Consider the following 24,164-nt stretch of genomic DNA (forward strand, 5'->3'; position numbering starts at 1 on the left):
AAAAATTAAAATTAACTTTTCTAGAAACTAAAATTTGTGTATGGATAAACTAACTTATAGAAGTTCTTTATTATAATTTTTTTTAAAATTAGTGCTTTTGACTTGTGTATAAAACTAATTTTCTTTAAATTTTAGCTGTTTCGGAAGTTTCATTTATGTCATATGAAATGTTCAATTTAATTTGTATTTGTATGAAATGATAAGTGAGTTGAATATGAAAAATATATCACAAGAATCATATTCTGATACCTTCAAAGTCTCATATTATTTAGGATTCGGGTTAACTTGTCTATACAAGAAGTTACTCAAAATGCTTTTAAGAAGTAAATCCCGAGAGCAATAAATCAATATCTTAGATATGGTGATTATCTCTAACCAAACTTTTAAATTTATCTGAGAGTTACTAAAGCCTAACAAAAGGTTATGTAGATATGAACTTGCCTATGTAATTCTGAATCGTATGATAATTTTGCCGGGCGTGAGTGAGAAAAAGAAAGTTGGTGGCGATGACTGTGCTTTTTATTTACACAGAATACATACGTCCCTAGGTCCAAATAATGGTGTAAGGCTTTCTAACAGATGCAGATTCAATTACATCAAATTCTCATAAAGTCAATGTAAAATATATTGTTTTGAAAACTGGTCAAAACCTTTATGACTTGGGATTTTAGATGGGATCGATCACTGAGCATTAGTGCCGAAACAGCTACTTGGAGACCATATCGGTGCATATTTGGAGAAGGAAAATACTCTGCACTTGGAAACCTCTTGGCTCTGTTGTACAGGCATTGTGCTTCTCATATTTTCAGCTTTCAACTGTGCTTTTCTCAGCTTGCTTAGAATCTTATCCATTGATGTTGATCTCTTCTTTTCTAATTTCATCTGTGACAAATGTCATGGTCAGAAGAGATAAATTTGTTGTACTATATATACTACACCTTCTACAAATATTTTCTCGGCTCTACTATATAGTATATACGAAGTATAGCAACCTTCTTCAATGAATTCAATATCTTGCTTTTCACCAATGATAACATGAATACGAATTGGTGTTGGACTCCATACAAACATGGTATAAGAAACTACCATTTACTAATTGAGATAAACAGAAAAAACCTCAAGTTTCCGTATAGAAGTTTCAGCCTTTGCTTTCTGCAAATTCTCCCATGCAATGATTTTGGCTTCTTCTCTCTTTAACCTGCGCCAAAGCAGAAATTTATGGATAAATGCACAAGTAAAACAATAGCATCATATGGACTTTGCTCTCTGAATATTGAAGAGATTCAAAGATCATGTCAGAAGATGACTTAAGGAACTGAAAAGCATTATTTGCAGCCTCCAAACTGATTCTATATCCAGAAATTGTTCAGCTGCTACCCTTTAGCCAAGGAACCAAAGGTACTAATGTAATGAGTTTTAAAATATATGGTTTTCAGTAGATAAGCAAGATACTTGGAAGGTTCTATGTTTGACTCGTCAATTTCCCAACATGAAGCTGGGGCTTGTGCACTAGTCTCTCTTGAGTCTTTGTTGTGCAGTATGTCTTTTTTGGCCAATTTGGTTGCATGCCTCTTGGACCATCTGATAATAGTAGCTTGACTGTCAACTTGCACATCTCTGACCTCTAATTTAGGAGAATGGCGTTTTTGTTGATCCACAACTGAAGTGGCAGCAGAAGACATAGGAGATGAATGTGCATCGTTCTCTGTCTCTGCAGGGCTCATTTGGGTACCTTTGTCACATCTTGAGAAATTAGAGGCCACATTTTCCTCATTCATCGTTTCATCATGTTTCTCATCTGTAAATTAAAACAATAGAATCGTTTTAAACAAGTAGATTCTCCTATTTCAACAAGTACTAGTATATAAATTATGTGCTAGAATCCAACAAGTATGTTGGTAACCCATGCTAAGCTCACCAGAAAGGACTTTTATACGAACGTTAAACATCTTCTAAGAAATAAGTATTTCAAACACGGCTAAACTTCAAACTGAAAACTAGTTTCACAGTTCACCTAAACATTCGAAACCCAGGAGTAGCTCGATGTCTTACGAAAGATTTAAAGCCCTAGTTACTGCAATTAAAAGAATCATGTTGTAAAAGGTGTGGTGACCACCTCACCGGGTGATCTGCATGTTCTTTGAAAAATTGTATATTTCGTTTATGAATGAATTTGTCTTGTTGGGCAGTGTGATCTGCATACAACACAGTGTGCATTAATTATCCCGTAAAAACTAGGCATAAACAGTAGCCATCACGTGTCAGAAAAAGTTTCTCCTCTAACTGATCAATTAATACATTGATAAAGCATATTATAAGTATGGAATATGCAATGCATTAGTGAAATTCTACCTTAGAAAATTCAAAGCTTTTAGTATTAATGGTGAGAAACCCCATCTCTTATTATTATATATCAATAAACTATCAAACAAATACCAAAACTCTAAAATTTCCAAGGATGACAAACAGTCTCATGTAATTATAGTGAGAATGGCATGTCAGAGCACCATAATGTATTTACCTTGAGAGATAGGAGATGATTGGTCACATGGTAGTTCAGAACATGTGGTGGGTGCAGTGGACAATGAAGAAAGCACCACACCATTCTCGTTGAGCACAGGACTAGAAAACTGGATCCTATTGTGCATGTCATAACCAAAAACAGTGGTATCATGTGCATCATAGTGGTGAACAGAAACAGCAACTGGTGCCAACACCCCAGTTGAGAAGGGGGAACCCACTACCAAGTTTCTCACAACCAACCCTTGGCGCAGTGGAACCACAGGTGAGTAATTTGAGTATAAAGCAGCTACTTCAGGAGGCACAATTGGGCCACTTATTGATTTTGGTCTGCGCTGAAGTTGAGCATGTGAACTTCTGCTCTCAGCATAGGCTGAAACTGGACTACAAATCCACCTCTCAGCCTCATCCCATTTAGAGGGCATTGTTCTTCCACCACTGAAAGGTGTTATCAACCCTGCCATAGTGTGCCTTCTACTGATGCAGTTGCTGCTGCTTGGAGCCTTTGAAACTCTCTCTGAACTCCACCCCTTTTGGCTCCCAACGCTTCTCTCTCTATAATATGGTGCCCCTGGACTTGGGAAAGAACCCAAGTTCTGGAAAGAAGATGAAGAACTCTTCTTCATGACACTCAGTGAGACAGTTAATTATCTTGCCGATCGAGAGAGATGCAAGAACAGAAAATCCCACTACAAAAATGGAAAGCTGAGCATGTTTTGACCCATCATCTATGTTAACCCTCTTTCTACATTCTACTTTAATCGTGAGGTTGAAATCGCGGTGTACTTAAATCTGATCAGATTCGTTGTACCCAAAAAGAAACAACGTTAGATTTTGACCAGTCATGCTCATCACTCAACCACTTTGTTTTGTTACACCAAAGAAGAGGGTAATAACAGGTAACAAGTTGTACAAATTGTGAAACACATTGTAATATGTCACAACAAAGTTGAAACCAGAAAATCAAGAGTAGGTAGGTACTAACTAATTTGATTTGTTGCTAAGCATGGTAGTAGTTAATTACCGGTCTTAGTTTGTGTAGTGATGAGACTGATGTTTAATGGATTATAAGCAACGTTTTGCGAAGGCATCGACATTACCGGAATGTGGACATGTTACATATTGTGAGAGGAGACATGTCACGTTGGTCCAACCCCAGCGAAGTAACTATTTTTCATAGGAAAAGAACCATTCATTGAAGATGGAATAATAAGTGAGGAAGGTGGCGTTAGAGGGAGCAAGACGTGGACATCATCTATGAAACATTTTGTAGACTTCCAAGAAACCCATCCTTGCACTTGTCGTGTCGTCTCTATACTCCAAATGCCACTCACATGCAGTGGACCGCAGCCTCTCACATGTTTTATTTTTCACACCATGAAACCCTATTTGCTTTCAATTTTAATTACAGTAGCGGTGACATTTCTGAGCTGCTAATTACAAAATTCATAAGAAGGAAATATACACGTTATCACCTCTAATGTGTTTGGTTTCAAACACGTCTATAATCATTTCTATTACTATCTTAAAATACGAATTTGAGTCTAATTTAAAATTCTATCCTTTTGAGATGTGACCCTAATCTGATCCATATATTACTGTTCGAGAATTTGAATTTATATGCGTTTTTTCTTTATTACATAAAAAATAACGTAAAAATAAAAAATATTATATTATTATTTGATATCACAAAATATTATGTTATTATTTGAGATTCTTTATCCCAATGTCTTTGTTTGATTTGAGAATCCCAAAGACTCATACCAAATCCTTGAAAAAGGTGAACGAGATAAGGAAAATAGGGGATCAAAGACCATATTTCATCAAGAGTAGAGAAACTGTATCTAGATACATTCCAACCAAACTTACAGAGGAACAAACATCATAAAATCATTTTATGAGATGAGAGTTGTGCACGCGCAGAACTTTTTTTTTATTGTTATTAATGTAATAAATTTAATATTTACTATTTTAAAATTGATTTCGTCAAAATTCTTAAACACGTATATTTAACCCGGATACCAATTCCCTTGGATTGAAAGTTTTTAAAATAAGCCATACAACCGGTACAAATAGACCTTCACGAAAAAAAATCACTTTAGATTTTCATTTTGATTTTCTAAATGATTATGTGTTTTCTATCTTTATTTTTGTTATATGTTTGGTTTTTGTTCTTTCATTTTATTTTGTTTAATTCAACAATTTGTTTTCCACAATTTTTTTTAATGTTTTTTGGTTTCATTTTAGTATCTAGTGTATACTAAACTTACATCGGAGTCTATTCAACTTTTTTACATTGCTCGTGATAAAAGGTTTGCAAGAACGAAAATTTGAACGAGAAGAATAATTTTAACCCATGAAAAATTAAGATGAGGGTTTTGTTCAAGGAGAAAAGCATGTGAGCATTACTTTCGAGATGAAGAAGAACCTTATATTTTCTAGATCTTGGATATGAATGGATGTCATGTTGTTGAGGTTGGAGTGATGTAGATCAAGGAAATGGGTGGTGTTGTTGTGATGAAGGAACAGGGAAAGGAATATGCATATTGCTCAAATGATAATGAATATCAAAATCATTCAATACAAATCTAATTAGTTGAGACCTACAAGAACACTTAAAGTTGGGTATATTATTAGGTGTTGAAATTTATGTACTTTTTCAAGTCTCAATTTGTTTATACAGCCTCAAATGAGGATAAAACATATCTAAAAGTTTATAAAAAAAACATGTCCATCTAGAATGTAATTCAAGTATATATCACTATTAAAATCTTTGCACAATCTAAGATCTCGAAAGCAAAATTGTAGTACAGTATCAAGAACTTAGCATCATCTAATGTTAAATGAGTCACAATCATGACAATCTCTATTATAGCTTCACCCCTTTTTTTGTCAAACCATGGATGGCTAGCCCACGTGACATGGTGGCTCTCAACCTAGGTGTAGTCAAGTATGAGGAAATTCGAAGAAGGGTTAACATTAACATATCAGAAGGATTATTAATTAAGAGAATCTGATATCATATTTCTAAAGAGATACATTGCCGCGTCCTTAGAATATTGGAAAAGTCATTGGTGACAATAATGGATGAAATGTGCAATATTTCACCTCACACTTGTGGTTGCTTTCAGCCACATGTATAGTAATTATTGCTTTGAGATACCTTGTTTATCACATTCATTTTATTTCTTCAATCATTACTTCGTGGGGTGCTTCTTGTGCCTCCAAGTGTCTTTGTTTATAAATGCATTTGAGTTTTTCTTTTTCATGCTTTCATTTCCTCTCTTTTTGCTTTCTAGAAGCCTCGTTTCCTTTAGTTTAAAAGACAAATCAATCCAACCCATCCTTTAACCTGTCAATGATTGAACTTATACTACTTTGAAAATAACAACCTAGACTAACATTGGTGCTTGGGAGTTCGGTTAAGTTATCCTAAATTGTCTCACCATATAAATAAAAATAAACATATTTAATAGCATAAACATAATTAATGTAACAGTTACAAGACTTTTTATTTTAAAATTATCTAGGTGAACAACTTTATAGCTGAGAATCTCCTGTAAAGAATAGAAAAACCATTGGCTTAAAATAAAAGACATAATATACATACGTATGCAATAATTTATTATAATAAAATTAACTTCAGCTATCCAAAAGCTTCACTTGTATAATTCAACATATGAATTGATAATGATTTTTTTTTATCAGCAAAGAATAAATAGAATAAAACGAGACACTTCGTGTCTCAACCCTTATACAAAACCCCAGAACCAAGTTTCCTAGTACCCTGTCAACTGGGAATCCGACAGACAATGCACTACAGGTCAAAGATAAAATTCCAGACAGGATACAGAGACCTACAAATACATTTACCTCACCCAACCAAATATGTCACACCCTCAATCAAGGACATACATCCAACAACTAAAAATATCTAACAACTACAACAAAGTCTTTGGCAACAGGTTGAAATACCATACCCAAGTGTCAAGCACAACAAACCAATATAAGGCATAACATCAATCCAACCTTGCCAGATAGGATTTACCAAAGAGACCTGCACAAAACCACACCACGACTACCAGGACGGGAAACAAAAACGTTAGTTAAATAAAACAAGTAATCAGTCTTTCAAATACCTCATACAACAGAGAGGTTCCAAACACCAATCAGAATAAGAGAAAACAACCAATTTTTCTTTTACTGTTATACTCAACCATAATGATATGATAATGATATATTATACTCAATCATAAGATCCCGAGATAACTAGAATAATACTTTTTTCTATCTGGAGCTATGGTTCTATCTTTTCAGAGAAAAAAATAATAATTTATCAATTGAGATTGGAGAATATAAAAATTATAAGAAGATAATTTTAAAAATAAAATAGTTTATCACTTGAGATTGGAGAATATAAGAATTATAAAAAAATTAATCAACTAATCTATCAAAGGATTTATGTATTCAACTAGTTTATAAATAAGTAGTCGAAGTATTATATAGACAATGATGACATCATTCTTTCTTATTATCCACTTATATGATATGAAATGTTTTTATTTTAAGAAATATGAGATCTCTAACATATTTTGTTCATGTCGAAATATCAAACTCGTGCATAAGACTATATATTTATGGGTGGTCTAATAGCGGTCCGGTAATAGGTGGCATGATAAGTTCAACAAACTCTCACTAGGATAAAATCAAAATGACTCGACACCATATTAAGTAGTGAACTTTAAGTCTAATTCAATCTTATAAAACAAACGCATAAGGTGAGGTTTGCACCAATTACATACTAGATTTACTTATCTCTAGTTAAGGGGAATCTCTAATGCATTTTCTCATATTTATTAGAATTCAGTGTATATAATAATGGAAATTAAATTAAGAGATTTTTTAATTTATTGTATAATGCATCAATTTAAGTTTAATAAATGTTAAAATATAATAAAAATTAAAATATTTTTTATATTTACTCTCGTCACTTATTCATCTCATTTTGTTTTCAAGAGTAAAACACAATATTATTTCTTCTTATTTTTCATCAATTTTTCTAAAGAAATAAAACAAAAAATCATTAAATAAAAATTAGTTTTAGATACCAAAATAATTAGTTACTGTTTGATTAAATTAGAAACCATTTTATAAACTAAAAACATTATTGGTATCTAAAATAGTTTCTATTATTAATAAAAATTTATAAAATGGTTTCTAAATTGGTATCTAACCATTAAGCTACCAAAGTTTTAGTTACTTACTACTTTATATTCTAAGTCTTTATTAATCTTTTAGAGACCAATTTAAAATCTAAAATATTAGTCGTTAAAACTTAAGTAGCTAATTTAGATACAAATTTAGAAATTATTTTATAAATTTTTATTAATAATAGAAATTACTATGAATAATTTTTTAGTTTTTAAATTAGTATCTATATATATGTAAACCTTTATTTTGATTATGTTGATCTCTAGGAAGCTGCTCATGAAAAACTTTCCATAGTACTAGAAGGTAGAATATATGAAGACCAAATCAATTTACCCCAATCACAAGGAACACTTGGTTCCAAGAAAAAAGTTTCAGCCGATTTAAAAGTGAAACGAACAAACCCATATAGAATCCAATATTAGGAATATCTTGTTCCTCCCTAACCATGATATGATTAAAAAAATGAGGCATCTGCTGTAAAAACAAGGGAATATTCCAATCACAACCAGTCCAAAACCGATAGACGGTATTCGAAATGCTAGCACCATCAGACAACCCTACAATATTTGCTAAAGAAGTAGAAGAACACCATTTATCATTCTAGAAATTAATAAAAGTGCATGTATCAACAGTCCAAGAAGTATAATCAAGTAAAATAGCATAAAACTGCTTAATTCCAGACCAAAGAGATGAGGATCTATAAACCTTTTTAAACTCGTATTTTGATTTAAGAACCCTGACTTTCAGGAGAAAAGACCAAGGTCTGTTGCTATAAGTAAAGTTCCAAGCAAGCTTAAGAAAATACGCATTACATTATTTTCATGATGAAGGTTAATAATTTTCAAACCTCCATTCTCAGGAGGAGAACAAATCGTATCCCAATTAACAGTAGCTATGCCTTTTTTTAAAAATATCACCAGTCCAAATAAAATTTCGACACCACTACTCAATTTGTTTAAGAAGTGAAACAAACCATTTATACATATTAAAGCAAGAAATTCATTAATCACCGTATTGATCAATTGAATCTGACTCATCATGCTAAGATATTTACCCTTCCAAGATAGTAACATCAATTTGACTTTATCAGCAAAAGATTGAAAAAGTCGATATTTTTGAACACCAACAAAGATAGACATTCCTAAATAAGTAAAATACAAACAATCATAATTATTAGAAAAAAATACTTTGAATTTTTGACACTCATTTATTTTATGATAGTTAAATAACTCTTACATTATCGTAAATCCTCTTTTTCATAATAGTACTTTTCACGTTTGTAACAACTTACAAATCATATATATTTTTATAAAGACCTCATGAAGCAATGATTTCATTTTTTTTAATACTCTTAAGATTTTTTTCAGATTATGGTTTTAGTAATTTAAAATTTGATCTCTCAATAATTACAATGGGAAGAAATATCCATTGAAATTGAGATCAATACCTATCTAGAAATAACTATAAGAATTAACATAAAAGTAGTAGTATCAATATCTATAGTTATAGTTGGTTCAATATTTTAAAAAATTGAATATATAAATAATTAAAATAAGTATAATTATCGGTATTTGTTAATCTGATCACACTACATAAATATTTCTTTTTATATAATTATAATTCATAATACATAAGTATTTTTAAATTTATAAATTATATTACAATTAAAATTGATAATTTAGATGTTTTGAATATGTAAATTACATTTTAGATTTGTGACAAATAATTTCTGAGATGATTAAAAGATAAGTTAATTGTAAAAATAATGTGGAAAATACATATCCAGGGAAAGAAAATATTAAATATCTGCAATATCTTGTAATTTAAAGAGCGTGTGAACTTCTCTTCAATTTAGATATTACGATTTATAGCATAAAATTAAATATTAATTTTTTTGTTAAATTTTCATCGTCACTTGTTGTGAGAAAGTAAGAAAATAAATTCTAATGATTTTTTAAAAAAAGCTAAACGAATGGATAGACGTCCTTATCCACATAGGAAAGTAGCATACGCCAATAAAAATGGATTGTTTGATCACGCTATGGGTTTGAATCCATACGTGGGCGAGTTTACAACATACACAACACTACCATTCATGACCACAATTAAGATACTAAAATGTGTCTGTCACAGTCACCCAACACTAGCAACCACAGACCTCACTTCTCAAACCTTAATTACAACTTACAATGTTTTCAACATCTTCATTCTCCTGATTTTTCTGCCCATTAACTTCAAACCACTGATTCTGTTGTCCATGTTTATCGTCATTATATTTTGCTACTTCCATTCATTCTCAAAACTTCAGCCTGTAATCATATAAATATAACTTCACTTGATTAATGCAACTTAGTATGTGAGTTGAGTCTGAGCCACACAAGACACATTCAGACACGCACCAACAACCATGGCTTCTACTTTGTGTTACAATTCTCTTAACCCTTCAACAACTGCTTTCTCAAGAACCCACTTCTCAGTTCCCGTGAATAAAGAGCTTCCACTGGATGCTTCACCTCTTGTTAGCTATAACTGTCCCCTGGGATGCAGAACCAGGAAGCAGAGGAGAAAAGTGATGTATGTGAAAGGTGCGATGGTAGAGGCTCCACCAAGTGTTTCACCCTCATCACAAGGTAGGAGTGGGGGCCCTTCAAAGAAGCAGCTTCGGGTACTTGTTGCTGGTGGAGGGATTGGAGGGTTGGTTTTTGCGTTGGCTGCAAAGAGAAAGGGGTTTGACGTGGTAGTGTTTGAGAAGGACCTGAGTGCTGTAAGAGGGGAGGGACAGTATAGGGGTCCAATTCAGATTCAGAGCAATGCTTTGGCTGCTTTGGAAGCTATAGATTCAGAGGTCGCAGAGGAAGTTATGAGAGCTGGTTGCATCACGGGTGATAGAATCAATGGACTTGTAGATGGGGTTTCTGGTTCATGGTAAGTGAAGAGGTTAAGTTTATATTTGAATTGAATCAGTGATTTAAGTGTCTATTTTTTTTTTCTTCTTGTTCTATCTTTAGGCATGCAACAGGGATGCTCATACTGGTTTAACCTTAATAAATGTTGAATCGGAAATGACTAGGCATTTAAGGTGCTGGAGCTGGACCATCAGAAACTAATTAGTTAGTTTGAACTGTGAGGCAACAGTATTCATTATTGGCAACATTAGGATATATGGTGATTGAAACCTATTTTCCACAATTGATCGGCATGATCGTTTGAAAGTTGATTTATCACTATGTTTGCTTGGAATCTTCTGTCATATCCTTATTAAAGGAAACAAATTAAGTCATATCCTTATTAAAGGCAACAAATTAAGTCATATCTTTATCAGAAAGGATCAATTCAAATCTAACAGATGATACATTTACAAAATAATGATGTTTTTAACACTCCCCTTGCATGTTCATTACCTAAGAATGTATCCTGTTAAAAATTTCAAACCCTCTGTAATAAAAACCCAGTGAAGGAAAAAATAAAGTGCATCCTTATTTACTAAATATTGCCTCATTAAAAACTTTATTAGGAAAACTAATTGAGAAAAAATCATGGTTAAGGGAAAATAAGTGCATTAATATCAATTGAGAACTTTGATTAGACAAAATATCATGACCTTTGCAAGAAGTACCCTACTAAAAACACTGAAATCTAACAACAGCAGGAGTAAACTCAACTGCAAGGCAAATTCAGATATTTTATAATGTTTTGTTAATGAGATTGATTACAATTAGTGAGTAAATGCTTGATTTTAAAGTTGGGAAAGCTCAGTGGCTTAATAAGATTCTGTTGAACTAAATTAATCATGTAATTACTTCTATTGTAGCAAACATGAAAAGGGTAGTTCTGATAATGTAAATTTGCCTTTCTTTCATAAACAACAATCTTGCTCCTTTGATATCAAGTTCAGAAAAAAAAAAATCTTTCTACAACTTTCTTAAAGAATTTATATAGCATTTGGTGCTATGAATTGATATATAGTTCGTCAGGTACGTCAAGTTTGATACATTCACTCCTGCTGTGGAACGTGGGCTTCCAGTCACAAGGGTTATTAGTCGAATGGTTTTACAAGAGATCCTTGCCTGCGCAGTTGGGGAAGATGTCATTATGAATGCTAGTAATGTTGTTAATTTTGTGGATGATGGAAACAAGGTAATTAAAGAAAGCTTGTTAAGATTCTCCTCATTATGATATGCATTTTCTGGAGCTTTTATTTCTTTCTAATTGAATATGCATTGGTTGACTAAGATGATTAAACATCATTTGATTGACATATACTACTTTCTCATCCAGCATTCCACAATTTCAGGTAACAGTAGAACTTGAGAATGGTCAGAAATATGAAGGCGATGTATTGATTGGAGCGGATGGTATATGGTCCAAGGTCTTATTAGTTCTTCTCTGATTATGATCTTATTCTTTAGCAAATAATTTTTCCCATATGATAGTAAAAGTCGTGCCTTAACATGACAAATAGAGTGGATCAAATGTGTGTTAGCCTTGTTCTTTCATTGTGAAGTAGTGAATTCTTTCAGTCATTCTGTATGTAAGAGATTCATACAATTATAAATTATGCATTTAATCTTATTGTAGATTTTATGTATAGGTGAGGAAGCAATTATTTGGGCACAAAGAAGCTGTTTACTCTGGCTATACTTGTTACACTGGCATTGCAGATTTTGTGCCTGCTGACATTGAAACTGTTGGGTATGTTGACTCTTGTATTGTATATTTATTTATATTGAGTTGAGAAGCTTACTTGAACTATTTTGCTGGAAGATACCGAGTATTCTTGGGACACAAACAATACTTTGTATCTTCAGATGTTGGTGCTGGAAAGATGCAATGGTATGCATTTCACAAAGAACCTCCAGGTGGTGTTGATGGCCCCAACGGTATGCATTCTATGCGTTTGAGATTTTACACATGTTAGAAGCAGTCTTCACAAACATTAAACTTTCTATGTGGTTTACTTAAAGACATACTTTTTAAATTGTTTCTACTGGCTTTTAGATACTGATGCCGTCTTTGAATCAATTGAACTTGAAAAGAATTTTCAACTGCTGTGGTAATGGCAAATTAATTATTTGTTTGACATTTTGAGCTAAGATCATTTCTATGCTGAGGACCATTGATTATTAAATATGTTGGGACTAGTTTCTAGAAATAGTAAACAGTTAGCGGGGTTATATATAAAAAAGGAAAAAACAAGGCATTCTTCACACCTTTGAAACATCAATGCATTTGTTTCATGAATTGCTATTGGATATGTATCTAATATTGATAATCTTGGGCACTTCATTAATTATGTATCAAAATAGTATTCATTGCTGTTCACTATCTACATCAAATCACAATTTTGAAGTGTGCCACCCGGTTTTGTTTGAGGGGCTTATTGTCATCAGACAATGCATTTGTTTTTTTCATAATTTATTGTTCATTTAATGAAAAATAGGTTGTTTCTGGTTGTGTTGGAGAATATGTATAGTTTACTTTATTTATGTTTTTTCTTTTACCAACACATTACCTATTGAGTAAAGGAGAACACTTGTAATAATTATGTTTTACCCAATGAAAAGCAAGACACTAAACGCCTATAAAAGCAACTCTTGGGGTTCATTAGAAATAGTTGAAATTCTTGCAGTTGTGAAATATCATTTTCTCATAATATATGAAGCCTTTCTTCTACATTTTTATTTCATCTATGATCCATCAAAATTTATTTCGTGTTTACTCTGATTAAATCTCCTCCATTAACACTGTTAACACACATCCTTTTCTTTGTATTTCACTTCTAGTGGGTGAAACATATAGCATAGTCTCTTTGTTGACCAGACATGGAAGGTGTCCTCTTTAGGAAGAAATGAGTTTAATATCATTCTTGTTTGTAGGCAGTAGGTTGTGATTTATGATGACTATAACTAATAGTTTCTATTTTGTCTTTGGTAATTGTGCTCTTAGTTTGAATTTGTGGAGTTACATATATACGTATCCCGTCCATTGTGTCTTACTCATTTTCTTCTATTACTTAATCCTCATCTATCTCTTTAGACATGGAATAGACTGTATTATGTTTATCAGGCTTGTATCATGACCATGATAGCTAATCAAAGTGGCTGGGTTCTATAACAAAAATTTACCATTGGAAATGCTCTATTGCAGAAAAATGATGACCTTGAAAAAATACAAATAGAAGTGTGTCTTTATTTTCATCCTTTTCTAAGAGGAAAATAAGTTCAATCATCTTCTTTCTTCATGGCAGGAAAAAAGGAAAGACTGCTTAAGATATTTGAGGGTTGGTGTGATAATGCTGTAGATCTGATACTTGCTACAGAAGAAGATGCAATTCTAAGAAGAGACATATATGACAGGATACCAACATTGACATGGGGAAAGGGTCGTGTGACTTTGCTTGGGGATTCCGTCCATGCCATGCAGCCAAATATGGGCCAAGGAGGGTGCATGGCTATTGAGGTATATATTTATTCTTTTCATCTGGTATTTTAAGTTTGTATGGATACAAGTTATAAGAACTTTTGAGAGTTTCTCCAAAAAATCTCTATATTTCCATTAGCAAACTCTCAAATTCTTTTTGTATCTAAATAGGCCTTTGTCTATTCATCCTCTCTCTCAAATGAAGTATGAAATTATCATGGGTTCACGATTAGTTTCAGAAATTTCCTTTATGCATAACTAGGAATTGATGGAGGAATTGACATACTAGGGGATGCAGGATTGTACAAGATAAATGAAAATTATTAGTTTGAATAAATACTTTTTAGAAGTGAGCACAATGTTATTTCTTGTCATAAATTTCATCTATGATTAAGTCAATATCAATTTTTTCAGCAAAGTAATGAAATATTATTTTCTATTATGACTATTAAACCCTTCATTTGTTTATTTACTATGCTGTATACTAATCCAAACTTGTACTGAAATTTGTTCACTTTTCCTTGGCGAGGGTTTCAAATAAACAATTTTATTGTCGTGCCTCTGATGATAGATTTACACAATTCACAAAAACATGCATAAAATTAAAATATTTTACACTTCAAAACGAGATGAAGATCTACAATGTCAAACCATCTCAACTTCCCTCTGAGAATCCAAATGGGACTGGTACTCAAAGAAACACTTGAAAAGTGAGGCAGAAACCCTTTCTAACAAGCTTGTTTTATCATTTCAGGACAGTTATCAACTTGCACTGGAGTTGGAAACTGCATGGGAACAAAGTATTAAATCAGGGAGTCCAATTGACGTTGATTCTTCCCTAAGGAGGTAATATACCATTTTGCGTACATGTAAAAACAAATGATGATATTAATTAATTAAGGACTTGATTTGAACAGAAAGACAGTTTCTCATTTCAGCCATGGTCCAATAGTTAAATTTTCATCGTTTACACATTGGTAAAGTTGATGATAAATCTCTTTGGTGATTGGTGCCCATTAATACTTTCAGCTACGAGAGAGAAAGAAGACTACGAGTTGCCATTATTCATGGAATGGCCAGAATGGCCGCTCTCATGGCTTCCACTTACAAGGCATATCTGGGTGTTGGTCTTGGCCCTTTAGAAGTAAGAACTCAAATTTTATCAATTAGAGAATGAAAAGTATAGGGAATTTGACACTTCATTGTTGCTTCCCTTACTCTGCAGTTTTTGACCAAGTTTCGCATACCACATCCTGGAAGAGTTGGTGGAAGGTTTTTCGTTGACATCATGATGCCTTCTATGCTGAGTTGGGTCTTAGGTGGAAATAGGTAATGTTTAGAGCCCATTTTTCTTTGTTGGTAGTAGACATGCTTTATTTTTCATACTCGGGTCCTCTCATTCAACATGCAGTTAGAAACCTGTGCCAATGGATACATGATGAGAAGTTTCAAGAAACTGATTATATTGAAAACAATGTTCAGTATTTACTTATGGCCAATAAGACAGAAATATTATTTATGATCATATGTTAAGTTGTGCAGTTTCATTGCTTACAAGTGAAAAATGATGCTACTTTTACAGCTCCAAACTTGAGGGTAGACCACTAAGTTGCAGACTCTCAGACAAAGTACGTTGCTCAAATAGAATTACTTTTGTACTTTGTTGCTGAGAAGATAATGTACATCTGGTAATTTGTATGTTCACATCTATTGGATTTGCTGTGATCTGGATCTTAACATATAGCTATTTGATTATTTATGAAGGCAAATGATCAGTTACGCCAATGGTTTGAAGACGATGAAGCCCTTGAGCGTGCTATTAATGGAGAGTATGTCTTCGACCAAATATGCATGAGTATCATCCCTTACATATTTCTAACCACAAATGTAGATCACATTACTTTTTGTCCATCGTTGTTGTTTCAATTAGGTGGATTTTATTACCGCATGGAGATGGAACAAGTCTTTTAAAGCCTATAGTTTTAAGTCGAAATGAGATGAAACCCTTCATAATCGGGTATGCCTATTGCTGCACCTACTTACAATGCAGTGTGACATAATAGTTCTTAGATTTTACCTCCAATTTAAATAAATTTAATATAGAATTGATTTTGGATGTACCCTTTGAAACATAAACGATGATCTTAATTTCTGGTTGCTGAGCAGTACCATTGCTAACTATTAAAAAAACTAATTTTTTACCCATTTTCTTGTATGTTTTTGTAATTGCAGGAGTGCACCAACGCAAGATCATCCTGGCACTTCAGTTACAATACCTTCCCCTCAGGTAGCACAATTTATCATGACCTGAATCAAACCCGATTCCACACTTGACACTCTTCAACATCATGTAACATAATCAACAAATTATCTTTTTAAGGTTTCTCCAAGGCATGCTCGAATTAACTATAAGGACGGTGCCTTCTTCTTGATTGATTTGCGGAGTGAACATGGCACCTGGATCATTGAGTAAGTAAAAGAAAAGAAAAGAAAAGTGCTTTGTTTTACTTGAAGTTCTACACTCTTGACAAATCTATTTAACATCATTCTGATCATGTCTTCAGCAATGAAGGAAAGCAATACCGAGTACCTCCTAATTATCCTGCTCGCATTCGTCCATCTGATGCTATTCAGTTTGGTTCTGAGAAGGTGAGATGAGAGGTTCTAAAAAACAGTTGCAGTTTTCATATTACACATTTTCACCTTCTAGAACTTATATTTGGTATATGAGATACCACTAATCATTATCAGAAAGACTACACGTTTGCTTGATTCACTGATCACTAGTTTCATTCACAGCCTATAAGAATTGCACATTAATAGTTGGATGGTTCAATGTCACATTTAGTAGGGTTACTTGCTCACATTGTATCTCACACACTCAATGGTCCAACACAAAACTATTAATTTATTTGATCTTGTAATCAATGCCGAAATTTCAGCTGTTACTTTATTTAAGGAGATGTGCACAAAAATATCCAAGTGACATTCCACATTTCCCTCCTCTTTTTCTTAGAAAAATATTTCTACTCATTCACTGACAATAACATACAATCTCCAATGCATACTATCAACTACACATGCCTGAAAAGGTGCAGTTTTATTTTGAATGGTGCATTAGTTGTGATGTTTAAGCATTTATGTGCAGGTTTCATTCCGTGTTAAGGTAACAAGATCCGTCCCAAGAACACCAGAGAATGAAAGGCCTTTAACATTGCAGGAAGTGTGAGTGGTTCTGTTCAGTTGCAATTTGCAAGTAATGGAAAAGTTATACAGGGAAAAATTAAATTTGTAGATCATTATTATCTGGGTTACTTTAGGATGGGGTATTGTACATGTCTATATGGACTTTTAAGAGGGGTTGTTGGTTATAAATTCGTTACCCCACTCCAATACTTTTTGTGTAATAACATTTGTTAGTTAAATAGTTTTATAACATCAATGAAACTTGCACCAAATTAATGTTGAATGGAGTAGGCAACGCCAACCTAAGAATTTTTTCTCTCTTTTAATTGTGATTTATATATTGAAACTATATTTTCGTTAATATAAGAATAGCAAATTAAATCGTTTAACCACTATTTTTCTAACTCTTCTCGAGTAGGAACTATTCTTTGTTTATTATTGAATGGCCCACATTAGGCCCTTTCTTTCTACACCCTCATACTTTCAATCTGCACCCCCATAAATTTAAAAACTCCAAATTTTCCCTTGTGAAATTAAATTACTTGCGGAGGCATTCATTTAACTTTAGAATTGTACCATTCAGACATTTCTTGGATTACATTAAATATAATATTAAATATATTTTTTTAAGTATTTTTAAGTTTGTGCGATTCAAAATATAAATTTGATTTGATTTTCAAATTGTATAATTTGAAATACAAATTTGTATTCCCTCAAATAATTTTGTTAATGATACAAGATCTTATATAAGAAAACCAATTAGCATTTTTCTTTCCTAAAACTTCCAACATTCTCTATCAGTTCCACATTAATAAGAACGATAAACAAAGTGTCAAATGTTAGCGAGTTTTATACATGCTTGCTAAGTTGTTATGAATGCATGAGTATCTATGATGTAATATGCAAATTGTGATGCATTCCTGAGATGTGTTAATCATTTTGGAGTTATTTGTTCGTCATGACCATTATTCTTTGAATATGTGAATGTCTTATGGGTCAAAATTTGTTAAGATATAGACATAAAAGGTTATGCATTTTGGTGGATTCATTACTTATGATTAATAAACTTGTAAAACTTGTCAAATGGGTTTTGGTAAGTAAAAATAATATCACATGACCAAATTCACAATTAAGTGTAGTTTCTCTTTCTTACCTCTCTCTTCCATGGTATTAAGGTAGCATGATCAAGAAAATTGACTAGTATATATCAAAAGGTTCTCCAATTTTTTTTTCTAGTAATATGTTCTAGTGCATGTGCATTCATCATATCAGCACCATTACCATGAACAACTTATTCATGATCTTTTCGATAAACTGACAACATAGATCTTTGTCTATCATCACCTTGAGAGGAAACACCTCGTAGCCATAACTTTGTATATTAACATAATTCATATATAATAAAAAAAAACAATTTAATAAAGTTAATTTTAAAAATAAAAATGCATAAAATTCATAATTTATTATGTTATTGAAAAATATATTCCAAATTTTCAATCCAAAATGCATTTCAAAATCCAAAATTATATTCTAGATTTCACAATTTGGTACGTATTTTTCAATAATATAATGTATAATGTATTGTATAATCATAATACAATTTTAAATCTAAATATACATTTTGGATGGTACATTAATACATTATAAATTGTGCAATTTGAAAACTTAAAAAATATATTACAATTGCAAAAAAACAAAAAAAAATGTTTTCATTACATATAACTGTCACGTTTTTTTATCTGTTATAAAAATATTTGTTAGTTGGAGATATATTTTATTTGAGAGAAACACCTTTCTCTAATTTTTTTATATAGATTAAAATATCTCATAAATATTTAATTTAATTTATTCATTCCTTCTCAATAAAAAAAAAAAGTTGAATAGTTTATATTACAGAAGTTTTATTCTTAGAGGATGGTTCTTTTGTGTTTCCATTAGTGAAGCGAGAGGCCTTTCTTGAATTTTTTTAGTTGTAAGACGTACCCTTCTATAAGTAATTATCTTAAATAGCATTTACTTTATCAAATTTTAGATTTTGGATAAAAGTATACAAACATAAACGATCTATGATAAATATGATTTTAACTAAAATGAAGGAAAATAATATGAAATGTATGCAGAAATAAGGATGGTTAACATTGATGATGAGAAAAAGGTAATTGAGATGAATGCATAAATGAGAAAATGAGATGTGAAAGGCCAAATAATCCAGATATGGTAAGGCAGAAAATATATATTGTGAAAGAGTGAAGAATCTTAGCTTAATATGAAGATGAAGATGATATGGTCACAATCTCAACCACTGGACCCATTAAACCAAACTGATACCTGCCTAGGTTTGCAAAAAGTGGTGACCACCATGACCCTCTACACCAGACATACATGACACAAAAACTTTGACATATACCTTCACCTTCATCTCCATTTCACACTCATTACACTTTTCACCACTGGGATCAAAAACATGCAGACGTGGCACCTGCAGGTGGACATGGACCCTATGGGTACCTTCACTGGGTGTTTCACTCTCGTGCTGTGCCTGCATCCTCCCAGACACAAACGATTCAAAGTCGCTTCCATTAACTTCTATCCTTTACCAGAACTTTCGTTTAACTTTATTTCTCTATAATTTCTCCTATAAACTAAAATACATTCCGAAACTTCTATAAACATCTTCTCATTAATCATTATGGATTTTTTATTCTTTAATATATCAGAAAATAAGGATTAACTCCACTTATATATATTATAAAATAATTTTATTGTAATCTTCGAAGTTAAGTTTACTTAGTTGCATTTAGTTCAGGTAGGTAGATTATTTGGTTTAAAAAGTAGAAATAAGAAAGAACAGAACCTCCCATAGCTCTTTAGTACAAAGCAGCCAATGCAGAGTACAATTAAGGTCTCCTATGCAGTCTACACAAAAGACAAAGAAGTTTGGTGAAAAATATGGAAGTGAAGTCCTATGTTCCTCTGTCAAGCTGAATCTCCTAGCATCACAACGGTTTTTAAGATCGAAGAAACTGAATCTTCTGAATTTTTTTCAATAGATGAAAATGGTATCTTTTTTCATTATTCATCTGATAAAAGCTTCCCAAAAGATTTAAAGTACAAAACTAATGATAAAGAAACAAAGTAGTGTATAAGGTTGGAACACTGATGAGTATTTGTATAAGAATTAAGTGTCTTATTTTATTTTATTTTATTTTATAAAATATTATCAATATTAATTTACATAAATAGTGATAATTTATATATCTTAATCTTGGTACATGATTCAAATATATAAAATAAAAAAAATGACAAAAAAATCATTTGAAATTGTTGTTATGGTGGGATATGACTCATATTTATCGTTTTCTTGGCATAATTAGAAGGTTAGTTACCGTTCACAATTAATTGAAATTATTTGGAGGTTACTTACTGTTCACAATTAATTATTATTAAAGGGAGGTTAATTACCATTAATTATTTTTATTATTGTTGTCTCCTAGAATCAATATATATATATATATATATTGGTTTCCTTCAACAATGTAACACAACAAATAGCAACATACACTTGTTTATATCTATACTTATATCTCTCTCTTTTTATTGTACTTCCAGTACCATTATAGTAGAAGTTTTGGCTCTTTCGCCAATGATTTTTTATTTCTATTTAAATGAGTTTTTCACCTAAAAATTTCTAGTATCATTATCATTTTTCTTGTTACATTAATTTCTCATAATCTTTTGTTGAAATTATCACCCTTCCACACACGATATCCTACATTTATCTTCAATTTTAAGTATTGAGATTTGTGTTTGTTATGTGTTTATGTTACTGATTTCTAGATTGTGAAAACTATTTTTTTTTATGCAAAAAAAAAAACCCCAAAATAACTTTTAGATTTTGCTTATTTATAGAATCACTAGAGTTTCTTTATGCCCCTTTTGATTTAATTACTTACTGGTTATAAAACTTGGGTTGGTCTATCTTGCATCCACACGAAAACGAATACAGCATTTTCTAGTTCCACCACTCATCTAATCTACAATAAAAGCTTGAGTTTGTGCAATTGGTTAAAAGAAGAGCATCATCTAATCGAATTGGGATGAGGGTAAAATGAAATATTTGAACAACATGATAAATTTGTCTACAGTGTTTTTTGTTTAAATAATGGCCTGTGCAGATGATTTAATATACGTCTGATACCATCTGGCACGTCAAATTAAAATGGCAGATATGAAATAATTAGATAGAAGTTATTTGAAATTGAAAGGTAGAAACCAAATCCTATGCACCTTATCCCTGCATTAATCTCACGCCCCATCACACGAACACCTACTTGAATTAAGTGTTAATATGTTTTGCTCCCACAATTGTTTCCAAACACAGGACAATAGTCCAAACCACACAAAATTACCTTTCAACTTCACTTCTTATTCCCCAACAACCACCCCCACTCACGTGCTTCCTCTCTTTTTTCTCTGTCCTCCTCCACTCATACACTTATAAACTAACAAAATCACACTTCATATATATCATTCATTTCAAATTATTTCAACCTATAACATAAATTAATCATTCATTAGACAAAAAACTAATCAAAATGACAACAACGTGTATCAATGTGCCCACTCCAGATCAAACATGTATAAACTATTAGATAAATAATACAAGTCAGGAAGCAAAACAACCATTCATTCTTATAAGGTGTGTTCATAAACTCTTGAAAATTGGGTCTTAGAAACCAGACCCATCTTAACTCTTCTAATCTTCAACACTGAAGCAGGAATATATAATTTAAAAATAGAAAAAGCACACAGACATAGTATTTTACTGTTCATTGTTTATCATGATTTTATTATCATATATACAAGTATACAGAAGATTGGGATGGTACTAATAGACATTTTGTAATTTCAGAAACCTACTAGGATTTATTTTGTGTTCGCACTGTTTCATGTTACAAAGGCGATTTCCACGTTCCAAATAAATCGTGAAACCAAATACAAATGCAATTAATCCCACTTCCAAGTGTCATCACCGGGAAACCGACTCCACCAGTTTCCCTATTCTTTCCACCAGCTGAGGGGGCACCTTCTTAGGCGGTCTCCTCCCCTTCTCCGGTCGCAAATCGAATCCCAAACCCAAGGCATCCGAAACCTCTTCGGAGCTCCACCCGGATTTCCTCAACGAGTCCGAAAACCTTTCCGCCTTCGAAACCAGCGCGTCCATTACCCCTTCATTATCCGTCAAAACCGAACCCAAATCCGAACCGGAGCCGGAAACCATTTCCGATATATCCGATTCGCTCCACCCTCCTTCCCTCAGAACGGATCCCATGAGCCCCACGTAGCCCTCCAACCACTCCGGCGAGGCTCTCCGGTGGCGGTCGACGGCGGCGTCGAGACTGCGGCGGGAGAAAGTGGGGAGGGGGCATTTGGAGGCGGAGTGTTTCTCGGCGACGGATCTCTGCTTTTTGAGAACCGGGTCGGAGTGGGAGTCAGAGCGAGCGAACTCGGCGTGGCCCGAGTTGCGGAGATGGGTTATGACTTTTTCGGAGAGAGCAGAGAATGAGAGAAGGCCGTTACGAACGGTTGGGGCGGAAACGGAAGCGGCTCGAGCCGAGAGGCGTCTGAGACCGGCGAGGTGAGCCGGATTGGGACCGGTGGGTCTGCGGTCGACGTCGACCATTGTTGTATGATGTGATTTGGATTGGGTTTGGAAGTTCTATAAATAGAAAAGGATCAAGTATGAGAAGGAGGTTGCAGATCCTCAGACCCAGCTTTCCGCGGAGTTTCGCGACTTTGGTCTCATGCTAAAATCACTCCTTATTTATAGCACAAGCAAATGGGTCCCCCTTTTCCTTTTTTTTCTTATTTTCCACGTTCACAACTTATTATTTTAATATGTCTAGGTAAAGAGAAAAATTTAATTTTAAGCTTTTTATTTTTTTTCATTTCCTCATAATTTTCTTTCATTCAAACTATTAGAAGATAAAAGTTATTAAAACTTAGAAATAAGTAAAAAGTATTCCATAAATATATTTTAAAATTGTTTCACCAAGAGATTTCGATAAAGAAGACTTGGTGTGGACATACATGTCGAGTCCTGCAAAGTTAAGTTAGCAACTTAATAGAAAGGTCCTTTTAGAGTAAAAGAGACACTAAAATATGGTGTGTTGCGCCAAGAACATTTATCTCGATAAGTTATACCAAAAACATGAAAAAACTTATTTGAAGTTTTATTAGAGTTAGTGCAAGTGTTATCGAGTCTATAAAAAAAGAATTTTTTTTATTCAATACTCATTCATCAATATAAAGACTATTGTTTGCTTATAACTATACAACTTATACATTTATTTTACACAAACTCTCTCCTCGACAAACCTCAACTAAGGATGTTCGTCCCTTATTTGTCCTTTCGAGTTAACCTCGGCCAAAGATGATTTTTTTTTTCTTTTACATAAGTGACCATCCAGAGAAACCATCGTTCAATCATGCACTGCACTATCATATGAGAAACACAAGGATCAAACACCTGTTCAATTCAAATGTTTCAGGTTAGAATGAAAGTGTATAAATAAAACTAAGTAAAGCAAACTAAGCAATTCAATAATGAAGTGAAAGAAAACATATACAAATTTAATTTAATATAAAAAGTATTATAAGAAAAAGAGCCCAAAGGTCTTAACAAAAAAAATGACAACCAATTAATTGGTACTCAACTGTCATGATTATTAATGAGTTCATTCCTTCTTCAGCTTTTCTTCTTGTGTTTTCACTTTCCGATTCCTCCTCTTTAACCTCAAAACTATTTCACACCAATCCACTACTTC

General features: G+C 32.7%; 3 protein-coding genes across 6 annotated transcripts; 1 reads left to right on the forward strand and 2 right to left on the reverse strand.

The window, feature by feature from the left end:
- Positions 1-483: 483 nt before the first annotated feature.
- On the reverse strand, positions 484-3,750 carry LOC137808299 (uncharacterized). 3 transcript variants are annotated; one of them, XR_016519255.1, is made up of 5 exons: positions 2,522-3,281; positions 2,122-2,195; positions 1,453-1,798; positions 1,117-1,198; positions 484-882 (listed from the first exon to the last, which is right to left on the reverse strand). XR_016519255.1 is itself a non-coding variant. In XM_068609330.2 (4 exons), exons 1-4 carry the CDS (start codon positions 3,144-3,146, stop codon positions 682-684), a joined length of 1,254 nt encoding a protein of 417 aa, XP_068465431.2. In that variant the 5' UTR covers positions 3,147-3,750; the 3' UTR covers positions 484-681. The 3 variants fall into 3 exon arrangements, 2 of the variants coding, with proteins under 2 accessions (XP_068465431.2, XP_090155826.1); XM_068609330.2 differs by lacking the exon at positions 2,122-2,195 and having other exon boundaries at positions 2,522-3,750; XM_090299700.1 differs by lacking the exons at positions 484-882; positions 1,117-1,198 and having other exon boundaries at positions 1,666-1,798; positions 2,117-2,195.
- Positions 3,751-9,786: 6,036 nt separating this feature from the next.
- On the forward strand, positions 9,787-17,620 carry LOC137808300 (zeaxanthin epoxidase, chloroplastic). 2 transcript variants are annotated; one of them, XM_068609331.2, is made up of 16 exons: positions 9,787-10,656; positions 11,706-11,868; positions 12,026-12,100; positions 12,323-12,423; positions 12,496-12,611; positions 13,979-14,190; positions 14,906-14,997; positions 15,181-15,295; positions 15,377-15,480; positions 15,734-15,779; positions 15,916-15,980; positions 16,082-16,168; positions 16,384-16,438; positions 16,532-16,620; positions 16,716-16,800; positions 17,300-17,620. In XM_068609331.2, the coding sequence occupies exons 1-16, from the start codon at positions 10,139-10,141 to the stop codon at positions 17,378-17,380; spliced, it is 2,004 nt and encodes a 667-aa protein (XP_068465432.2). In that variant the 5' UTR covers positions 9,787-10,138; the 3' UTR covers positions 17,381-17,620. The 2 variants fall into 2 exon arrangements, 1 of the variants encoding a protein (XP_068465432.2); XR_016519256.1 differs by having other exon boundaries at positions 9,808-10,656; positions 15,734-15,839.
- Positions 17,621-22,157: 4,537 nt separating this feature from the next.
- Positions 22,158-23,144, reverse strand: LOC137805679 (uncharacterized). Its single transcript, XM_068605618.2, has one exon. It carries the CDS (start codon positions 23,018-23,020, stop codon positions 22,367-22,369), a length of 654 nt encoding a protein of 217 aa, XP_068461719.1. The 5' UTR covers positions 23,021-23,144; the 3' UTR covers positions 22,158-22,366.
- Between the last annotated feature and the right edge of the window lie 1,020 nt (positions 23,145-24,164).

Source organism: Phaseolus vulgaris, chromosome 3, assembly GCF_051622355.1.
Source record: "Phaseolus vulgaris cultivar YP4 chromosome 3, ASM5162235v1, whole genome shotgun sequence".
Classification (NCBI taxonomy): domain Eukaryota; kingdom Viridiplantae; phylum Streptophyta; class Magnoliopsida; order Fabales; family Fabaceae; genus Phaseolus; species Phaseolus vulgaris.

Excerpts from the sequence above, each read along its gene's own strand:
- LOC137808299 (XM_068609330.2), bottom strand. The coding sequence starts at position 3,146 with ATGAAGAAGAGTTCTTCATCTTCTTTCCAGAACTTGGGTTCTTTCCCA. Across the intron at positions 1,799-2,521 it reads ATCATCTCCTATCTCTCAAG|ATGAGAAACATGATGAAACG; the intron begins GTAAATACATTA and ends TTTAATTTACAG. Across the intron at positions 883-1,116 it reads CTTCTATACGGAAACTTGAG|ATGAAATTAGAAAAGAAGAG; the intron begins GTTTTTTCTGTT and ends CATTTGTCACAG.
- LOC137805679 (XM_068605618.2), bottom strand. The coding sequence starts at position 23,020 with ATGGTCGACGTCGACCGCAGACCCACCGGTCCCAATCCGGCTCACCTC.
- LOC137808300 (XM_068609331.2), top strand. The coding sequence starts at position 10,139 with ATGGCTTCTACTTTGTGTTACAATTCTCTTAACCCTTCAACAACTGCT. Across the intron at positions 12,612-13,978 it reads TGGTGTTGATGGCCCCAACG|GAAAAAAGGAAAGACTGCTT; the intron begins GTATGCATTCTA and ends TCTTCATGGCAG. Across the intron at positions 14,998-15,180 it reads GTTGATTCTTCCCTAAGGAG|CTACGAGAGAGAAAGAAGAC; the intron begins GTAATATACCAT and ends TAATACTTTCAG.